The sequence below is a fragment of the Brienomyrus brachyistius genome, chromosome 17 (genome assembly GCF_023856365.1).
Source record: "Brienomyrus brachyistius isolate T26 chromosome 17, BBRACH_0.4, whole genome shotgun sequence".
In the NCBI taxonomy this organism is placed as follows: Eukaryota; Metazoa; Chordata; class Actinopteri; order Osteoglossiformes; family Mormyridae; genus Brienomyrus; species Brienomyrus brachyistius.
The window spans coordinates 14,990,139-15,010,048 of NC_064549.1; the positions used below are offsets into that span (position 1 = coordinate 14,990,139).

Sequence of the window (19,910 nt, forward strand, 5' to 3'; positions counted from 1 at the left end):
TGTTTTGCCAGGTTCTGTCTCTACATGTTCCTGTACTTTGGAGGGACTCCTGGACTGACTGATTTTTACTGAAGGACCTTTTTGTGTGCAGACCACTGGCTTGTACTCGCCTTGTGGAGTTCTTTGGAATTCAGTGTTAAAGGGGGCGAGTTCAATGGTGGGTTTCTACAAAGTGTAAACAGGCAGGAGGTCAGCTACTCATCAGGGCGGCACTGAGTCCAAAGTGTGATCTAGGAGGTGAGGTGAACAGCACAGGTGAACACAAAGCACAGGAATAAACCTCGGCATAGAGGAACATTTTTTTTTTTTGAAAACCAGAACACCAGGAAAGAATTGAATTGTCATATATCTCTCTCCACTAGATGGCGCAGAAAAACCAACAAGTGAGATTTGTGTAGCCTTACAATTTTAATGTGATTTATACTTGTGTAGGAGCCAATAACAGTTAAGAGGCACTTAACTTAAAACATCTTGCATATGTTTTAGTAGTGCTGCATTGTATATGAAATGCAGGATGGAGTTGTGAGTCCATTAGGAACGTGGTGGTCTGAAATGGGAAGTGCATTGATGCTCCCGAATCTCCTTCATTACACTGGTGGGGGAGACAGGGAGTGGCTGAGTTTGTACGTCCTCCTGAATTCTGGTCTGACACAGGGTTCTCCTGTTCTCCCTTCTGCATGATGTAGATGTTGACTGCTGTTTGATCGTGTCTCTATCAGCATCACAGAAAGTCGAGGTGCTACCCTGCTGTAATCAGTGTGATAATCAGGGATTTACCTTCTGAACTTCAGCATGGTGGGGACCGCAAGCCGTTGTCTGTGTCACTCCACGCCATTCATTGATCTTTTGGGTTTTTTGAAGACGATAAACAAGAGCAGCAACAATCAAAGTCACCTTTTAACATCTGACTGCATTGTGACTCATTACGTTTTTCTGTCGCTCCAGATTCCTGGTTTAGTGGTTCTTACAGCAGGTTAAGAATCTTTTTGCGCCTCTTAGGTACAAGCGATTTCTGAATGCCAGTTCTTCTATAGATTCTAGCTTTATGAGGTTCATAACATTCTGTGGTATTTAGCAACTATTCTGTCACTGAAGTTCACAGGCTGATGTACGTAGTTTCTCAGTTTCATATGATATTTGAAGCAGAGTCCCTTGGCATATCAAATAATTTTACCATTTTTGTGAGTAGAGAATCTGTACGTCAGGTACTAATTTTGGCGTCATATTGTTTTAAAACTCGAATTCGTCAGTGTTAATCTTATATATCTGACTCTACAGCTCTGTTGTGTTTCTTTGTAATTGTGATTTTTTATTTCAAAGTTCATATGACATAACTATTATATATTGTGTGTGTGTGTGTGTGTGTGTGTGGTCCAGATATACATTACATTGTGGGGACCAATATAGAGAGCAGAACTGGGCAAGGCAACAGTGTAACAAACACACAGTAACTAACCACTAACCAAAGCTAACAAGACATAATGCAGGACAGGTGAGAATAATAACCAAATTAACCAATTAATGAAAACACAGGAGAAAAAGCACGAGGAGGAAACTGAAACACTTAATTAGCACGGAAACTAGGAAACATAACAGGCAGTAAAACTAGGAAAGAAACCACACACTAGGGATACAACACAGGGATAATAAAAGCAGAACCAGAACATACCAGAACTGGGCAAACCTAGGACGAGAAAACCAAGACAGAAAATAAACACTGGGGAACAAAATCCAATAAATACCAATGAGAGAGGTTCCAAGTAAGCCTAGAACCCACAACCAGCAGTAACTCACTCTCTGAGCCAAACACTCAGCTCACTGAGATATGCAGAGGTCGCAGAACAGTGGAAAACAGCATATGGTGAAGGGATTCAAAGATGGAGATGGACAAGCTGGCCAGTGACACCTACTGACCAAATGGGGAAGATACACAAGGAGCCGGGTCACACAGTACCCACCCTGACAGAAAAATCTGTGAGTGTAATCAAAAAACTGAAAATGCCAAAAGACTTGTGTTTTGTTTGGTTACGTATGGTTAAGGTTAGGGCTGGGTGGGGGTTAAGGTTGTCATTGTTGGGATTCGGGTCTTTCCCATAGAAGTGAATGGACGGTCCCCACTAAATTATGAGTATAGGTCTGTGTCTGTGTGTCTTTGTGTGTGTCTATGTGTGCAGGCAGTATGAGATGTAGGTGCTCTCAAGTAATTCTCAATGCCCCATAATAATGGTAGGTATGACCTCTCTGTTTTATACTTGCTTCCTCTAGTGTATACTCAGTAACATATGAAGCTTATGGCTTTACCGTCTACTCATTCAAAAATAAAGTCCTGGACTCCTCTAGTGTATACTTAAACGCTGATCCATTTCAAGGCCTGTCTGACATAAACGGAAATCGATAAGGACGCTAAGCAGCTCTGTGCTGGTTTACCAGAAGCTTACTGACAGCTTGTCTGCACTATTCTGATGTAGGTTTGGGGCATTTGTGTTCTCTGTTAGTGTCGGTTTTGTCTAAATAAAACACACATTCTGTCAGAACTGGACCTTCAGCGAGTCGTTGATGATTCTGCTTCAGGCTGTGTTCGCTCTGCTGCATTTTTAATTAAGCATACATTTTAAAAAGCTTTATAGCAAGGGAACCAGCTCTCTTTATGCAGATATTTATTTTGCTGTTTGTTCCACATAAAAATGAATAGTTTTTTGAGCAGAGTCATCCTAGCTCTTTACTTGGAATGAGTACAGTCCCTTTCCCACCAAGGCTTTGAAGGACTGAACTGGTCATTCATCCAGTTAGCCAGCTGTGTCGGACGGCCACTGTGACGCTTCTCCTATGCGATGCCTTTTGTTTGTGCCTGTTTGACTCAAAGCTTTACTGTGTCATTAGAGGATTTTTAGAAAATAATTATCCTGTTCTCTTTATCCTAGATATCAACAAAACAACTCAAAGTTCTAGACTTTTCATCCAAGAGACCATTGACAAACACATCACAGAAGGCTCCGCTGTATATAAACAAAAGGTTTCTACAGGGTCTTGAGAAATTCTCAAGCTATCTTTAGTAACTCATGGCTTGTTGAGATGGCATTACAAGATCTCAGCTGCTTCTTCTCCCGACATCTGTAGATCAAAAATTCATTTTTTGTATTATATTTCGTATGACTTCCTGGGTTACAGGGTTGAATCCCCTAAACTGTATGGGTGTGGCGTTTCCTCCTGTAGTCCAATGGCGTAGTTCGGGTGAATGGGTGTCTTTAAAGTGCCCTTCATCTACGTTTGTTCTCTGTGATGGACTAGCATCCCTGCCTGGTGTCCCGTGCTTCCTGAGATGCTGTTCTTCATGACCTTGGATAAGCTCTTAAAAAAGACGGCGCAATTGCTGAATGCCTTTGGTTCAAAGCACTTAGTAGTTGAATCACAGGAGTATCTGGTTTGTGTTCTAGCATGTACCTAGTCCTGTATGGTACAGTCACCATAAATCTGTTCTTTTGCTTAAGGCTTCCTCAGCAGCTTCATTTTAGGGTTTCGCATAGGGAAGGCTAATGATTAAGGCTTATTGTCAGTCAGGGGGCACACAACACCCCAGGAAGGACTGGAGCTGAGGCTGGAAGTTATTTTGATGTGATTTTCATCAAAGGAACTTCTCCTTTTGCTTTAACAAGAGTTTGTAGCGATTTCTTTGTATCAAATCTGTTAATGGGTCAGGATGACATTGCTTTATATCGGATGGCATCCACAATGCTGGTAAGTTCGAACGCGGTTACCCTGAATGCCGACTGTTGAACATGATCCGCCACTTTCATCTAAGAAAGCCGGCCGCCGTGCACTCTGGGAAATTACGGTGCCCATAAGCTCGCTTTCTCGAAAAACCAGCTACCATCTCAGAATGATTTATAGCCCTGCAGCACATATTTCATCTTCATGCTTGTTTTCATGATTTTCACAAGGGAAATTAAGCAATGGCAAGGATGTTTGCTCATAAAGACAGTGAGGACCATTCTGGCTGGAAATGATCTTCGGAGGAGCGAAATGATCAAATGGGAGCAAAATGTTGTTCACTGCTGTTTGGACGAAAGCTGTGTTCGTCCGAGATGCAGTGTGGTTTCATGGTAGCTATATGTGAAAATCCTGCCCTATATGCTATCCGATGCCGTGGGGGGGGCACATACTTCTTTAAGAAAATTTGATGTCTCAGACACCCCCATAGCTCCTCAGCACCAGACAGGAAAGCTTAGTGTGCGAGCCGGCGGCAGAGATACCCAAATTCATAGTGTCAGTCGTCTGTTTGCTGTTCTGTTCTGAATTATTTGTGAGACAGTCTTCTCACATTTGTGTGAGAATTTCTGGGTATTCTTTAGATTTAGATAGATGAGGCTTGGCCTCCTTCCCAACACTGGGCATTAGAGAAGATTTTGAAATCAGTTTCTCTGTATGTCACTCCCTCAAAATGTTGGATGTAGAGTTTATGCCCAAGAATTTCTTAACTAAAACCCAAAAAAATTCAATCTGCAGTAAATATGAAGCTAATCTAGTTTTATGCTATTGATTGTCCCTTTAGCCTTATGCAGTGTTGCCCAGTCTGGTCCCAGGGGACCCACAGCCGGTCCATGTTTTTGTTCCCTCCCAGCTCTCTCAGCAAAAACGTGGCCCGTCTGTGGATCCCTGAGAACCAGACTGGGAAACGCTGACCAGAGCCTGCTGGGTCACTGACCAGAGCCTGATGGGTCACTGACCAGAGCCTGCTGGGACACTGACCAGAGCCTGCTGGGTCACTGACCAGAGCCTGCTGGGACACTGATCAGAGCCTGATGGGTCACTGACCAGAGCCTGCTGGGTCACTGACCAGAGCCTGCTGGGACACTGACCAGAGCCTGATGGATCACTGACCAGAGCCTGCTGGGTCACTGACCAGAGCCTGCTAGGACACTGACCAGAGCCTGCTGGGTCACTGACCAGAGCCTGCTGGGTCACTGACCAGAGCCTGCTGGGACACTGATCAGAGCCTGCTGGGTCACTGACCAGAGCCTGCTGGGACACTGATCAGAGCCTGCTGGGTCACTGACCAGAGCCTGCTGGGTCACTGACCAGAGCCTGCTGGGACACTGATCAGAGCCTGCTGGGTCACTGACCAGAGCCTGCTGGGACACTGACCAGAGCCTGCTGGGACACTGATCAGAGCCTGCTGGGTCACTGACCAGAGTTGCAGGACCCAGAAATGGGAGATGCTTTATTTGGGTCCAGGAGCAGAGATGGACAAAAACAAGAGTGAATCAAGTGCAGAAGAGTAAAAAATTAGTGTTTCGGTTTGGGAATCAGGGTAAGGGTGCATGCTTTGTGAAGAGAACCCAATCTGATACGATTGGTAATAATACAAAGGTGGAGTCATCAGCAGACCATATCCACCTTGGCATCTCAAACCCCTCCCACCTTAGACACAGTCGATATTTCATTATATCTTACCCAGTGAAAGAACTTTCCAGAACCTCTGCAGAGTTGGGTGAATCGGTTGATGTCACTGTTGCTATAGTGATGTGCTCACACCAAAGGAATAATCTGCCGAGTGCTGGAATTCCTCAGCCCTCATCTCAGTACAGAAGTTATGCTGCTGTGTGTCAGACCACAAGATGTCCTGCATGGCGTCTGACAGAATGGGTTCGTTTTTCCTTCCTCACTGGCAGGGAGTTTTGTGACACCATTTTTTTTTCTTGTAGACAATAACATGATTGACATTGTTATGTATGAATGAGTAGGTGACCTATTTCCGTGTGCTACTCTATGTGGGATGTTCATTTCTACATGCACATCTTGACCCATTTACATAGCAGGATATTTCCTGCAGCCTTTAACTCGCTTAGCTGTAAAGTCAATCTGGTAGAAAGCATAAAAACTTAACAGCATCAGACGCAGAGATATTACCTCCAGCTTCTATACTGCTTATAGTGTGAGCGACTGGAAAAATGTTCAGCAGCTTTTGTTTGCTAAGATGGTTGAGCTGTTTGTTTCTGATTGGCTGATCGTTCCGACGCTGTGTGGGGTCCCCGGGACCCCGCTTCCTGCTCAGCTGATGGATTTGTTTACTGTCATAGCTGCGATTCAGCTGCCTAACCATGTGATCTCCATTGTTGCTATGGCATTTTGATTCCTATCTGCTCCTACTGTCTGGTCCTGGTTGGAGAACATCTCATCCTCATCCTCCTATTGCTCATTAAGTTCGACTTCAAGGCCACTTGCCAGTCAGTGCTCACCAGCCTTCACACTCGCGCTCATCTCCTTCTCATTACCTGAATTTAATTCCATCTCTGACTGGCCTTCTGCTGGTATTATGTATTTTGCACTAACTTTCTTGTAGACACAAGTACTAGGATCTATTCTATACTGTTACTAAAGAAAACTGCATAGACTATTTTTCTACTTTAAAAACATGGATTACTGTATAAATTGCTGATGATTGAAATGTAATATACTGTATTATGGGTTGAAATGTACATTGGTGTATATCACATTTCCCCATGATAATCAGGACGGTAAAGCATGCTCTGTATCATAAAGCACAGGAGAAACCTGGCCACTTATTCCTAATGATGCTATGATGTAGCATTGCTGCTTTAACACCATGTTGGCATGTTAAACATCAGCCATTGTCAGTACTATTATTGTTCCACAGGATGCAACTGAGTTTGCAAAGGTGCTAATATTTAAAGGTTGATGTATTTGTGGCTAAAAGGCTTTAAATCAGATTCCCTTGCCTCTTCACCTCCCTAACCCTCCCTGAAATCCCTACATTGGTGCAATGACTTTCCCATGTAAGCCCCGCACAGTGACTGAAAACATCTGTCATCATTTACTGGCGTCTTGTCAGCATACTCTGTAATGCTTATCGTAGGGTGATGAGGTAATCCATGTCAGGGCGGACACTAGGGCACGTTTTGTAAACGGCCATTTCAATCAAAAGAAGCTGGATTTGCATTTAACGCTATTTTTCCATCAATAGCATTTGCCTTTGGACTTGGGTCCTGTTCCTCTTCTACCTGAAGATAAAGGTGCATAATATAGCCTTTTTACGTGTATTAACTAGGGTGGCCAGATAATCCATGTCAGGAAGGACACTTTGAGCTACTTCAGGTTTTACAATCTACTTTAAAACTGAATGGCTCCTGTACTTGGCTACTTAGTTCAGTTATTTTTGTGCTTTTACTGCTTTGTTTCCTTGATTGAAAGACTCATCCAGCTGTTTCACATTAACATTAGTGATACATGCATGATTATAGGACACTGACCAATCAGCACGCAGCAAGAGCTCAGTGCTTAATACGTACAGGAAATGATGGTTAGGCTGTATTTATTGTGGTGTATTTAAACAAACCACAAGATGGAACATGTGAAGCAATTTTTATAAAATTATAGTGTGAGATTTTTTGGGTGAATGTGACTGAGGGATGACTGTGACGGTCAAGTTAAAGGAACACTGCATTTTCCTCATCGCTCTCATTTGAAAGTCAACCATCCAGGAAGCAGTTTGACCTTTCAGCAGTGCAGCCATGCAGCCAATTAAACGTGACTCTCAAATCTCTCTACCAATCAGAAGCCCATCTGAATGTTGGCTAGGTGCCACAGGTCAGATGTTTTACCTAGGATGAGAGGGAGGCTCACTGGATGACCTGCAGTGAGGGCTGCTCCTCAATGTCTGCTGTACTTTGAGTCACCAGTTGACTTTATCATAGGGAGGAAAAGGAATTTGGAGGCAGGAAGACAAAACATAGTGCTTTACATTAAGTGCATTCATAGAACATTCCTAAGCAACATGTAAGTATACATTAAATTCCTAACATACCTTAACAGCTTTAATACACAGTGGTACCTCGGTATACGTCCACTTTGGAATAAGTCCAACTCGGAATATGTCCTGTTTGGAGGTGATAACTTTTGCTTGGTATACAACCTTTGTTTGGAATACGACTCGTGAACTAGAACTTGTATGGGTCAAAATGATCTGCCCAGTGCATGCTACTTCCCTCGAGACAAAGCCACAACTGCCCACGAGCGTTAGTACGCCAGTCGCTACCATTCAGTGAACAACCCGCACTTAACTCCCTTTTCATTTATTTCATCTAATTGCTTTTGCATTCATGTATTTTAGTATTAAGCAGTGTTTAAATTATTTTATACAACCCCATCAATGTATAATATGCCAATAACGACACGATTTTTTTTTCTATGGAACGGATTAATCATTTTACCTTTATTTATTATGGGAAAAATTCCTTTGGTACATGTCCTGTTTAGTATATGTCCTGTTTGGTATACATCCTGTTTGGTATAAGTCCAAGGATCTGGAATGGATTAAGGATGTATACAGAGGTACCACTGTACCTTAATAACAAATACTATATGATTTTAATACACATCATAATTGCATAATCATGTAATGTGTGTTACTGAAGTATATTAAAACTGTTAAGTAAGGTGTGTTAGGAATTTCATTTATATTTACATGCTGCCTATGAACGTTCTATGAATGCATTATAATTGCATTATGAAGGTGCACTGAAAGTTCTATGAGTGTATTAATGTGGAGTTAATGTGTAAACGCATTACCTGACAAAGTAACTAAGCTATGGAAAAATGGGGAGGGATTGTGAAAATACAGGCAGCCGAGAAGCAGTAATTCATACAGCCTTAGACTGATGCATCTTATATCCTTGTTTGAAAAAGTGGTTTCTGTTGTCTTTTTCTCAGGTGGCGTGCCTTCAGGACTTCTTCAGTGAGGATGACATCTTCATCGCCTGCGGCCCAGAGAAGTTCCGCTATCAGGATGACTTCCTCCTGGATGAAAGTGGTAAGAGATGAGATGTCGATTTGTTCTCCAGGGCCAAACTGCATTGTGTCATATTTACTGGGGTAAAATAATTGTGAGACATGTAATGTGTTTCATTTGGCTTCTTAGAGGTTGTTTGATGTATCCTGAAAGTCAATATTCACCTCCACTCGTTTTTCAAAAGTAGTCCATTTCGGGCACTCTTGTGTCAGCCATTGCAGTTTAGGTTCGTCCCTCCATTAGTTATGTCTGCCATGTCACATGACCCTATGCCTGACGCTCAGCACACTGCAGCCATACATGGAGGAGCCTGGCCTGAGGTCTGTCATTATGGCTCAGCCTGACTGTTAGTCACTGTGTGTTGCTGCCTGATGTATTAGGGCAGCTGCCTCACTGCATGGATGTCCAGCGCTGCTGTTTTTCAGATCAGGGGTCACCGTTTTCAGGCCTGGGACCCCATGGTGGGTAGAGAGACTGAAGGGACCCCCTCTTTGTACATTATAAAATGATGCTTGCAAAAACTTTAGTAAACATTATTGATTGATCTTTATAATTGTTACATTTTTTTACATTACATTTCTATTTCACTTCATAGATTTTTACGGTGTGTCTGTATATGGCTCAGGTAACTTAGTCAACATTTGGCTGTGTATAGTGTTTCTTGTCTTGTTTTAAGACTGACATTTAAAATACAAGACACGTACCGAATTAAGCATACCAAACATTTCCTAAATGCAGTGTTTCATGTGCTCATGCAATATCTCAACATTTTTTTCATCCTTATTTGCATTAATTTCTCACCAAGATCTGTATTGATGAGAGGTGAGTGGAACCACTCTATAAATGTCTTCTCACAGAGTTTCAATGAAGAAGGTCAAGACTCTGTGGAGGCCAGTTCATTGGCTTTTTGGCCAGGAAGTGTGTATTGCAGTTGAGGTTGTATATCAAGATAAAAATACAAATAAATAAACAAAATGGTCAAATTATGGAATTATCACAAACATAAGCATTCTATTGGGTATCACCTCATTTATAATATTATATGACTGTACTGATTAGCATAGCGCATTCTCGCCTTTACTTTACATTACGTTAGTCTGTATTGTCCCAGCAGGAAACCTGTATAATACCATTTGAGCTGAACAGTCTATAGATGCGAGCGTGTTTAATTCATAGAGCAGTTTGCAGTCATTGTTTATCAGTGGTTTGACTTAGGAGTGGTCTGAGTTTATGTAAAAATAGTTTACTGGGCTAACCTGTAGATACGCTCTGTGTGTTACGGGTCACCATGGAAACCAGCTTCGAATTTAACTGCCTTTAAAATTTGACAAAAGATAGTTTGTCGTTCCATGATGATTCATGGGGCCCCTATTGAAGACCCTTTACATCTGAACATTAATTAGACCAAAGGCTAAAGGTTTGTACAATGAAGAACACAGTCTCTCTAATGCATTTAGTTAGTCACCAGCATGCTACCTATTCACCAGTACAGATAGACATGAAGGCACGAATATTATTGTGTTCATGGTGTGAGGGAGGGAAGCTTCCCCTAAACCACAGGCAGGAAGTCATTTAATTATTCTCTGGCTTTGATTGATCTCAGCAGAGAATCCCGGCTGATTCTGTTTATGACCAAACAAGATGATGAGGGCAGTCAGAATGAGCTGGCTTCCATTATCCCCCAAATCCCATTGCAGTGCCTCACAGGTATCCGATTTTCTGTTTGTGCACAAAATAAAGCTAATATACTCCGTTCTAGAGCCTGAAAATTACTCCAGTGGAAGAAAATGAAGGTGGGCTGCAGTGCGCATTGATATGAGGCATTCAGCAGTGACAATCAGGGTCTTGCAGAGATAAACACCAAACTCTGTGGTCCGAATCTGCTTCAAGGGCTGCATGAATAGGAACCAATTTAGCACATATTTAATAATTACAGATGCTTAAATAAAACCTGAGCTGGCTCTTTATTTCATAACAAAGGGACTTTTTGTGAGACAGCTTTGCAGCTATTCTTGGCCCTGCATTTTTTGAATGTGTATCTTAACTGTAGTACTGTCCTCAGGGGGAAAAAAATCCACTATTAATCACATGTGAGCACAAATAAATTTAGCCTTAGGACATGAAGCTGTTTCTGTACTTCATGCCTGGTTGTTGGCAGGATTTTACAGAATGTATTCAAACATTAAGGCACATTCGCTTTATATATATATATATATATATAGTCTTAGTCATCACTTACTTAACCACATGTGAGTCTAACAAGCCACATGAATGAATGCGGTGTTTATTTGGCTTTTATGCAAAGCTGAGCTCAGGAGCTGATTATAAATAGGTGGATCTCTGGCTGGCAACGCAACACTGAGAAGGATGTTTTCTGTAAGCGTTGCGGGGGGGGGGGGTCCTTCAAGTGACAGGCGTTTAGTTCACTGCTCGTGATCTCGTCCCACAGAGTGCCGGTTGGTCAAATCCACATCCTACGGCCGGATTTCCTCCATGCCAGGCCGGAGCTCCCCCCGAGGTGGGCCCTCCCGCAGGAGCAAGTCTCCAGCCTCCACAGGCTCAGGTGAGGGAGTCGCACATGCCAGGCCTCACCCCCCCCCCCCCCCCCCCCCCCCCAGCACACATCAGGAGGTGTTTACCCACAGAAAAATGATTCAGAGGAAAGCTGCTGTCCTCACTGCAGCCTGCAGACACCCGAGGAAACCAGTTTCGAAGTGAACTGTGTATAAACCATTGCGTGAGGAAAATATCTATAAATCACCTCTTAATTACGCTGTATTAGCAGTAACCATGAAGACTTAGAGAATGCTGTTAAAATATATATTTTGCATGGGGACATTACCGCCATTATGGACATTATTCAGAATACCGCACAAGCCTAACCACAATTTGGAGAGTGGTGCTTAGGCAGATGCATTATTAAAAATAACAATGTTTTCCATTCTCACGCCTTTCCTGCATATCACATTGTTCTGTCCTAAGAGGAGGCTTTAGTTAGTCATTCATTTGTTTATACTTATTACCGCTCCAGTGGAGTGTACGGCAACGTGAGTTTTACATACCCAGAGATGACACAACAGAGTCGGCTTAACTAACCCTGACCCTGCAGTCAGCATTAAATGGCACTATGCTGGTGGTTATCAGCTCAGTGAGTTGACATAGGGTTTCAGAGTCTGCACATGTTCACATAAGCTAATGGAGTTTTCCATACACAAAAAATGTTCTGAGGTTCAGAGAGATAACTTGATGTCTGCCCAACCAATCAGATGTCTTGGTCCTGCCTCCTCTAGTTGATTGTACCCGGCTCCATGAGCCAATCATTTTTCTTGCTTGTACTTGTACTGGGACATTCACTGTAAGCTATTTTACCAATGTCAAAGTGCAGTACGATTCATGGGACCCAAAACTCGCACTTTAGCCCTCAGTATGCCAGTAAACTTGTTTCATGGCGTGATTTATATATTAAGTTTTGTATTTGCATATTCTTGGCAACGCCTCGCAAGAAGGAGATGCAATTCAGGAGAAACAGAGGCTCCGTTTTGTAGCAGGAGGCTTGGGAAGTTTAATGAAGCTTAACGAGGAACAGATATTTTAGGAGAAGAAAACATCCAGCTGCTCGTCTGAAGAGCCACGGGAAATTCAAGGCAACTGAGTTTTTAGTGTTCATTTAATGAACTGACGAAAAACAGCCACTGCACTACAGAGCTTTGTAGTCGGTAATTTATTTGGTAGAGGTCATCAAGCATATCCGAAAAGTAATTAACTTCTTTTTTTAATGACCCGAGGAAAATCATTATGCTTTCCGAGATTTTAATTCAGCGGGGTAGTAGCTTTCTGATGTGTGAGGGTGTCTATTCGCTAGCTTTACCATTCGTTACAAAGAGAGAGGAGCTTTCCGTGTAGGCAAGTAAATGAGCCCCGCTTCAATCAGTATGCTGGGAGCAGCGTCTGTTACGTAATACCGCTCTATTCCGCAAAAGTTTGAAAACTGCTCACTGTTAACATTTTGTAGACATATTTTTGATAGCAGTTAATAATTGTTGTATATGCGGCTTGCACACAAGCTAAAAACAAATAAATCGAAGTAGTTAAATATATTTTTACGATGAACTGTTAAGGGCAGTGTCATGCCTCAGTGGGTTGTGGGTTTGAATTCTGTACTCACTTGCGTGCACATGGGGCTCGACAGTTTCTCCCATCTGTTTGTTGGTTTGCCCAAAACAGGACAGTTCAGACCCTGGGTCTCTAAATTGCCGATTTAGTGTGTGCTTTCCTGTGCCCTTTGATGCAGTAGCATCCTGTTAGCCTCTGCGTTTGTCCTGACTCTCCATTGGAAAGGTCATTTGGAAAATAATTATCATTTACTGGAGCATTGTGCTATATCATGTATATGAAGCTGGAATCTCCTTTTGGTCAAAGCATCCCGAAGCCCATGTGAGGATAATGATTAATTCCAGAAAAATGTGGTAGAAAGTGAACTCATGAGCTTAATCACAGGGAATGAGCCAGTAAACAGTAAAATGCAGGCGTGATGGCGACTCAGGGGACTGGACGCGTTAGGACTGCAGTAAGTTGTTTTCCCCCTTTGTTGGGTATAGGTGACTTACGGCAGAATAATTTGATATCTGAACACGGCTTGTGCTGTGTACGTGCCATTTGAATATTGTCTTTTCCTTTATACTTTTCTAAGTGTCTTATTTCAATAGTGCCTTATTTGCTTTGTTAATGTGTACCCTGGACATTTTGGGAGAAGCTCCATCACCATGCATTAGCTGAGATGGATTTACTGCAACACATAATGCTCTTGTCAGTTTTAGCGTGTTATTTTTTTTAAAGAAATGCATAGAGGAGAATAAAGTGCTACAAAAGATATAATTGCATGTGGACTGCAAGCTACTCTATGCATTGTGGTCTTTGTCATTGAAGGTGGTGTTTAACTGTCATTAGCTGTTAAACCCCCATCCATCCTCCAAGCATTTATCCAGTAATGAATCGTGGGGCTACTTTTGAACAACTGCGGATGTACAGACAAGGTGGATATAAGAAGAAAACAGGCAGCATTATATAACCGAGGGTATCAATTTGCTTATTTTAAACTCACAATCTTGGGCTGTTAGGGTAACTGTCAGGCAGTGTGCTGCTTGAATTCACTTTTAATGAGAAAATCCTTTGAAATCCTTTGACCTAGACAGCAAGAGTCACCGTCCCCTCTGACTCCGCAAAGATGTTTTAGGAGAAATTACTGCTGTCAAAGAGGACCGCTACGTTGCCATGGAAACCAAGACTGGTTGGAAGCAGTTATTCGAGGTAGTGATCATACTCAGACCACTGCTCACAGTATCACAGGTTACAAATGGCTATTTAAACTCAGTTAGGTAAAACTACACAGAGCCCCACACCAGTTTATAGACAAGGCGAAACTTAATTTTTCCACTATGTCAAGATCTAGACATCATTATGTTTCCTCATGTTTCCAAACAAAGATTTTATTTGCCATGTGTCCATAACCACAATGTCCCTCCACAACCTAGTATGGGGTAAGTTCTGCTGTACCTTAACTCTTAATTAGCATAGCAGGAGCTAATGCTATTTCCGTGTTATTGTATGTCCATATTGTTTTAACTGAAGATCTGTGATCCCTCTTGGATCCTCATCAGGTTTAATCGAGGAGCCCGAATGAGTCATGGCAGGAGAAGCCAGGGGGAAGGAGCTCGCAGTCTGCATGGGTTCTGTTTGCAGTCACGTCAGAGGTGGCATTTATATGCCGGATTATAGTCCAAAAGAGCTCCCTACGGACAAGCTGCCTCTGCCCCATCAGCAGCTCTGATAATCATCATGCCGACCATCGGTTCTCCGTTAGCCGCTGCTTCCCCCAGCACCTCTCGGTGCACTGCAGCCTCGCTGGGTTTCTCTGATACTGTGAATCCTTCAGCAGGGGTGACATAGTCTTTGAACAGTTTTGGCTCAGAGGTCTCTTCCTATTGGGAATATGGTGTGAGGCCATAACTTTTGACAGACCAGGGTCCTTTGTTTCATTTGCTAGAGAAGGACAGTTTAAATTGATTAGCAGATGCAAACCATCTGCAAGTGTTTAGTTGAAACGTTTGGAACGGAGGGTTACCATTATGCTGACAGTGGTACCAGTAAAAAGAAGAGTTTTGCTTCCTTACTGAGAGAGGATCTCATATCCACAGCCTGGGTGAAATTCCTGTTCACAGCGGAGAGGGGCTTGGCTGGGATCTGACAGGGCTTCCAAAGACTAATACACCCAAGAGTGTATGGTTCCTCTTGCATCAACATCAGATAGATCTTGCAGGTTGATTGAGGTGCTGGATGATGCCCCCTCTGAGGACTTCATTGATCTACTGCTATTGATGGTCTTTAACACCCATGTGGGTAACAGTAGTGAAATCTGATCTGACCTTAACAGCTCCCTGTTATTGGACTTGGATGCTATCACTAGATATTGTTGGGCTGTCTTTGTTGGCACTAGGGTGACCTAATCCATGTCAGGAGGGACACTATGAGCTGTTTGGACTTTTACAAACTACTTTAAAACTGAAAGGTTCCTGTGCTGAGCTGAATTGTTTGTTCATATTGTATTTTTAGTGGTTAGTTTCCTTGATTGAAAGACTCATCCAGCCGTTTCACATTCCAATCAGTGACCAATCAGCACACCTTTTCTTTTTAATTGAAATGGTTGAAATGGTAGTTTACAGACCCAGCCGTAGTTCATAATGTCATACATATTCAAGTTCCGGAAGACTCTGGGTGTTGTTGGGCTGTTTCAGTTGACACGCCTCTTCAGCATTGCATGGTGGTTGGGGACAGTTCCTCTGGATCTTTAAGAATGGCCAGTGTTGGGCATTTCAGGTCCAGAAGCTACATATCCATAGACCAAGATTTAGTTCCTAGCAACCAGCTGAGCACACAGTCAGTGAGACCAGCTGAGCACACAGTCAGTGAGACCAGCTGAGCACACAGTCAGTGAAACCAGCTGAGCACACAGTGAGTACTGAACTGGTTGGTAGAAACAAGACCTTGGTCTGGATTTGTAGCTTCTGGACCTGAAATGCCCAACACTGAAAATGGAGTCTGGAGATTGAGTTCCAACCTCGTGGGGGTCACTCTCATCAGCCTCCCTGAGGTGGTTTATGCTGTTAGTCAAATGAAGATTGGTGTAGCAGTACAGCACAGACCCAGAGAAGCAGTGGAGGATGGATGGATGGATAGATAGATGGATGGATGGATGGAGTTTGCCTTATCTGTAGAAAAATTAGCCAGAACGGAGCAAAACAGAACTCCTCACCTCCTCACCAAAACATGTACTTTGTTGTCTTGACATGGACTTGATTGTTTTGTTATTTTCTATTCTTGGACCTCACAGTCTTTGTCTAGTTACCATTATTGTGCTTTCAAATAATTTTAATCCTAAAATTAGTCATGCCTATAAACAGTGGCATATTTTTATCTGCTGTTTCTGGATACTTTCTTCTTGCGATGCAGTAAGACATCATCACCACGGATTCTGATTGGTGAAATATCACAAGAATATAGATTTAGACACCATTACCATTCCCAAGCCAGTGAGAAAGAATGTGAGTCTATTCCGAGCCATTTGAAGGTGAGTCTGATTCACTGCAGGTCTGGTTTTTGGGTGCGTGGCAACTGTAATTTGGTTAAAAGTTCTGTACCTTTAAGAACTGTCAAAATACATCACGGCCCACAAGGAGGAATCCGTGGGCCCTCAAAGTCCTCCTCTACATTTCTTTTTGTGTCACCCCGCCGTCAGCGAGGCTGGATAGGGCACGGCTGTGACGGGAAAGCCGCTCTTCTCCGAGACCTGGAGGTTTCTGTTCCCTGAATAGCGCTGGGTGATGCCCTTGCGTTGAGCCCCCCTTCAGAAACAGATGGCAGTTGAGAGGATGCATTATTCATGGCAGTGACACCAACGCGCCCCCCTGTGGTGCCGGCCGCACACCACAGCAGACATCTTTGCCACTCATGGATTTTGACATTCCAACAAGTGCCTGGAGAACGATGCCAGAGTTCCCGTTTCCATTAAAACGATGGATTTTCTTGCAGCAAACCTTGTGTTGTGAACTTCCATAGTTGCTTTTCTGTCATCATAAGGCCCCGTAATTTAGTCTAGTTCAATTCCATAACCTCTTCAACACAAATCCACCGTGCAACTACCTCCCCCGCCCTGCAGGGTAATCCCAAATTCTCCCTGCCTGGATTAGATATTTGTCTGGCTTTAACAGTCTTTCATCTCATCAAAATAAACTGGCTAGATATAAAACTAAGTATCCATGGTGTTTAGCATGGAGCAGAGATGCATGGAAAAGCAAATGAGTAAATGGCTGGAACACCATAGCTGAGGCGTCTATAAGGACATGGACATCAGGTTAGCGCAGAGCTCTGAGAAGAAGCTGTTTGGCATGTTTGGCTGTAATCCAGTTTAACCGGACATGTTTGATGTGGGAGGCTTGTAATCTGCTCCTTTTAGTGTTTTACTCACCAACTACCCGTCTGTTATTAATTGCACTCATGTCACAGCAGATCTCCTGCTTGTTATTAGTAATCTGGGGGCAGCCCATAATCCTTATGTTTAATTGACGTTATTGATGCAGTCCTGGGATGACGCCCCCCCCCCCCAGAAGACCTGCCATAGCTTCTCGCATCAGACTTGTGCAGGGTCTCGAGCCAGCCAATTGTGGCTCACAATGGCTCGCTCTCCACCAGTTGGCCCCGCCTCCTCCAGCCCCCACCCACTCAGGGTGCTCTGGCTGAGCCGCGCACCAGAGCCGCGCGGCAGTGAGCGGGAGAGCACGGCACCCCAGCATGCTGCAGTGTGTGCAAGGTAAGGACGAGCGACGCCTCTGGGGATGTGGGGTAGCGAGAGCCGCCGGGAGTCTGCCCCTTTTACCAGGCGCTCCTGTCACGGCTGTTCAGACAGGCAGGCTGCTAGCCTTTTCTCCTTCCTCACTGTACGTACGTCCAGCCTCCTTGCTTTCTCCACCAACTCTGGTTCTTAGGGCTCTGTGGCACCTTCTGCCAGGAGGGGCAGCGATGCCGGCTGTATGTCGGTCTCGCCTATCCTCTTTGCGATGCTCGGCAGGATTCCTCGTCTCGTCTCCATCTGATCTCCCGCCGTACAGGGCTCTTACTCTGATCCTCTGTCCGTTAAAGGATACTTGATGTCTGCAACAACCGGATGGACGATGCTTTGCTTGTTGCTGCTGTTCCTGCTGTCACCTCCGGGGGAGACAGTGAGTTTGCAATCCAGCCATTCAAAATATCGATTCTTGTTCTTGTTTCAACCCCCCCAGCCAATGGGACTCCAGGCAGCCAACTGTCCACTCCCCGGTCGGGGAAGTCTCCCAGTCCATCCCCCACCAGCCCGGGAAGCGTTCGAAGGCGTCGGGTAAGATATCTGCTCACACACGCATACGGCAGCAGTGGCAGCGGCAAGACAGGAAACCTAATCAACATGCTGAAACTACTTACAGACGCACCCGGGTTACAATAGTCCGTGTTACGATATTTTGACTTTACGATATTTTGACTTTACGATGACTATTCTATTTTGTTTTTCACTTTCGGTACATTATTCAATAAATTATATGAGCTATTCAACACTTTATTATATAATAGGCTTTGTGTTAATGTGTTAAATAGGCTTTGTGTGAATTTTGCGCAACTATAGGCTAATGGAAGTGTTCTAAGTATGTTTAAGGTAGGGTAGGCTAGGCTATGAATTTTTGTTAGGTTAGGTATACTGTATTAAAATACATTTTTGCCTTACGATATTTATTTATCGGAACGTAACCCCATCGTACCCAGAAGAGCATCTGTATATTAATAGAAATATTAAACTGAAATATTTTTTACTTATGCAGATTGCCTTGTTACAAACGTATTTATGGGGAAAGATTTTAAACAAATGCCCCATTAAGACATATTTGTATACAATAGTGAATCAAAACATTTTGAACACCCCCTTGTGAAGTGAATGATATTGAACATGTCATACAAACAGTGTGTGTCAAGGTCTAGAATATATTAGATGTTAAGCTATCATTCGGTTCTCATGGTCGGCATGTTGAATGCAGAAGGACTTGATGCATTGTGTTTCGGGACACATTACTCCTGTAATCGTTCACATCTCGCCTTGACAAGCCTTGGCCGGCCAGCACCCCGTCATTGGATCATAATGTTTTGGTTCAATGGTGTATTTAGTCAAGTAATTCTGGACCTCGGGTTCTCGGGTTGATTGCTTAACTTGGTACTCGTTCTCTCGGTGCTGCTTAATGTATCCCGATCTGGCCTGCCTTCCCGTCGGTGCTTACCAGCATGCAGGCTCGGTTGCTGTCTCCCAGCCCGGTGCTCATTCTGCACGGCTGCCACTGGAGCCGGGAATCGAGGGCAGTGCTCATATCGGCAGCTCTCTCATGCCATGCTATTCTAGTGCAGGTGCCAGGGCTCCTCGCGCTATTTCTGGTATTGCTGTAACTCCTCTGTACCTCCTTTAACTCCTCTGTACCTCCTTTAACTCCTCTGTACCTCCTTTAACTCCTCTGAGCGCTGTGATAGCTCCTGATGGAGCTTCTGTGTGTATGCGGTAAATTGGGAGGCAGAGGGTGTTATCCTTTGGGTGGGGGTTACACTGCATAACTGTGGCCTCAGATATTTACACACAGCATATGGACAGCTAAACTCTATACAGTTATCATTCTATGGCTCAGGAAAATACCATCATTTTACATTTTATATACAGCATTTTATGAGCTATCCAGCCATTGTAGCCATCCAAGTAGAGCAGAGCCTCAGATACCAATTATCCTGCCAGGGGTAGAGGGCTGTAACGATCCAGCATTTAATTCAATGCAGCCAAAAGAACAACAGAAACGGGATTCTTAGCTCGTTTTCACTTGTATTTTGGACCAGACCGTTAGCAACAGACATATAAGGGGCTTATTTTGTAAAATTGTTGCGAAATAGACCTGGACACTTCTCACAGTATTTCAATCCAGCTTCACTTGACTGAACCATAAATATACAGCAGTTTGTATTTCACATTTGACTGGAGGCCAAAGCCTTT

The 19,910-nt window shown here is 43.5% G+C and overlaps 1 protein-coding gene across 8 annotated transcripts in view; it reads left to right on the forward strand.

Moving 5' to 3' along the window:
- The window catches only part of dclk1b (doublecortin-like kinase 1b), a 48,800-nt gene that overhangs the window by 15,490 nt on the left and 13,400 nt on the right, over positions 1-19,910 (forward strand). For 3 of the 8 annotated variants that reach the window (XM_048980167.1, XM_048980168.1, XM_048980169.1), the window contains exons 4-6: positions 8,728-8,827; positions 11,256-11,369; positions 18,139-18,233. In XM_048980167.1, coding sequence (XP_048836124.1) covers positions 8,728-8,827; positions 11,256-11,369; positions 18,139-18,233 — 309 coding nt within the window. Of the gene's footprint in view, positions 1-8,727; positions 8,828-11,255; positions 11,370-13,994; positions 18,234-19,910 lie in introns of those variants that run through there. The other 5 variants (XM_048980171.1, XM_048980175.1, XM_048980174.1 and 2 more) reach the window with 4 other exon arrangements.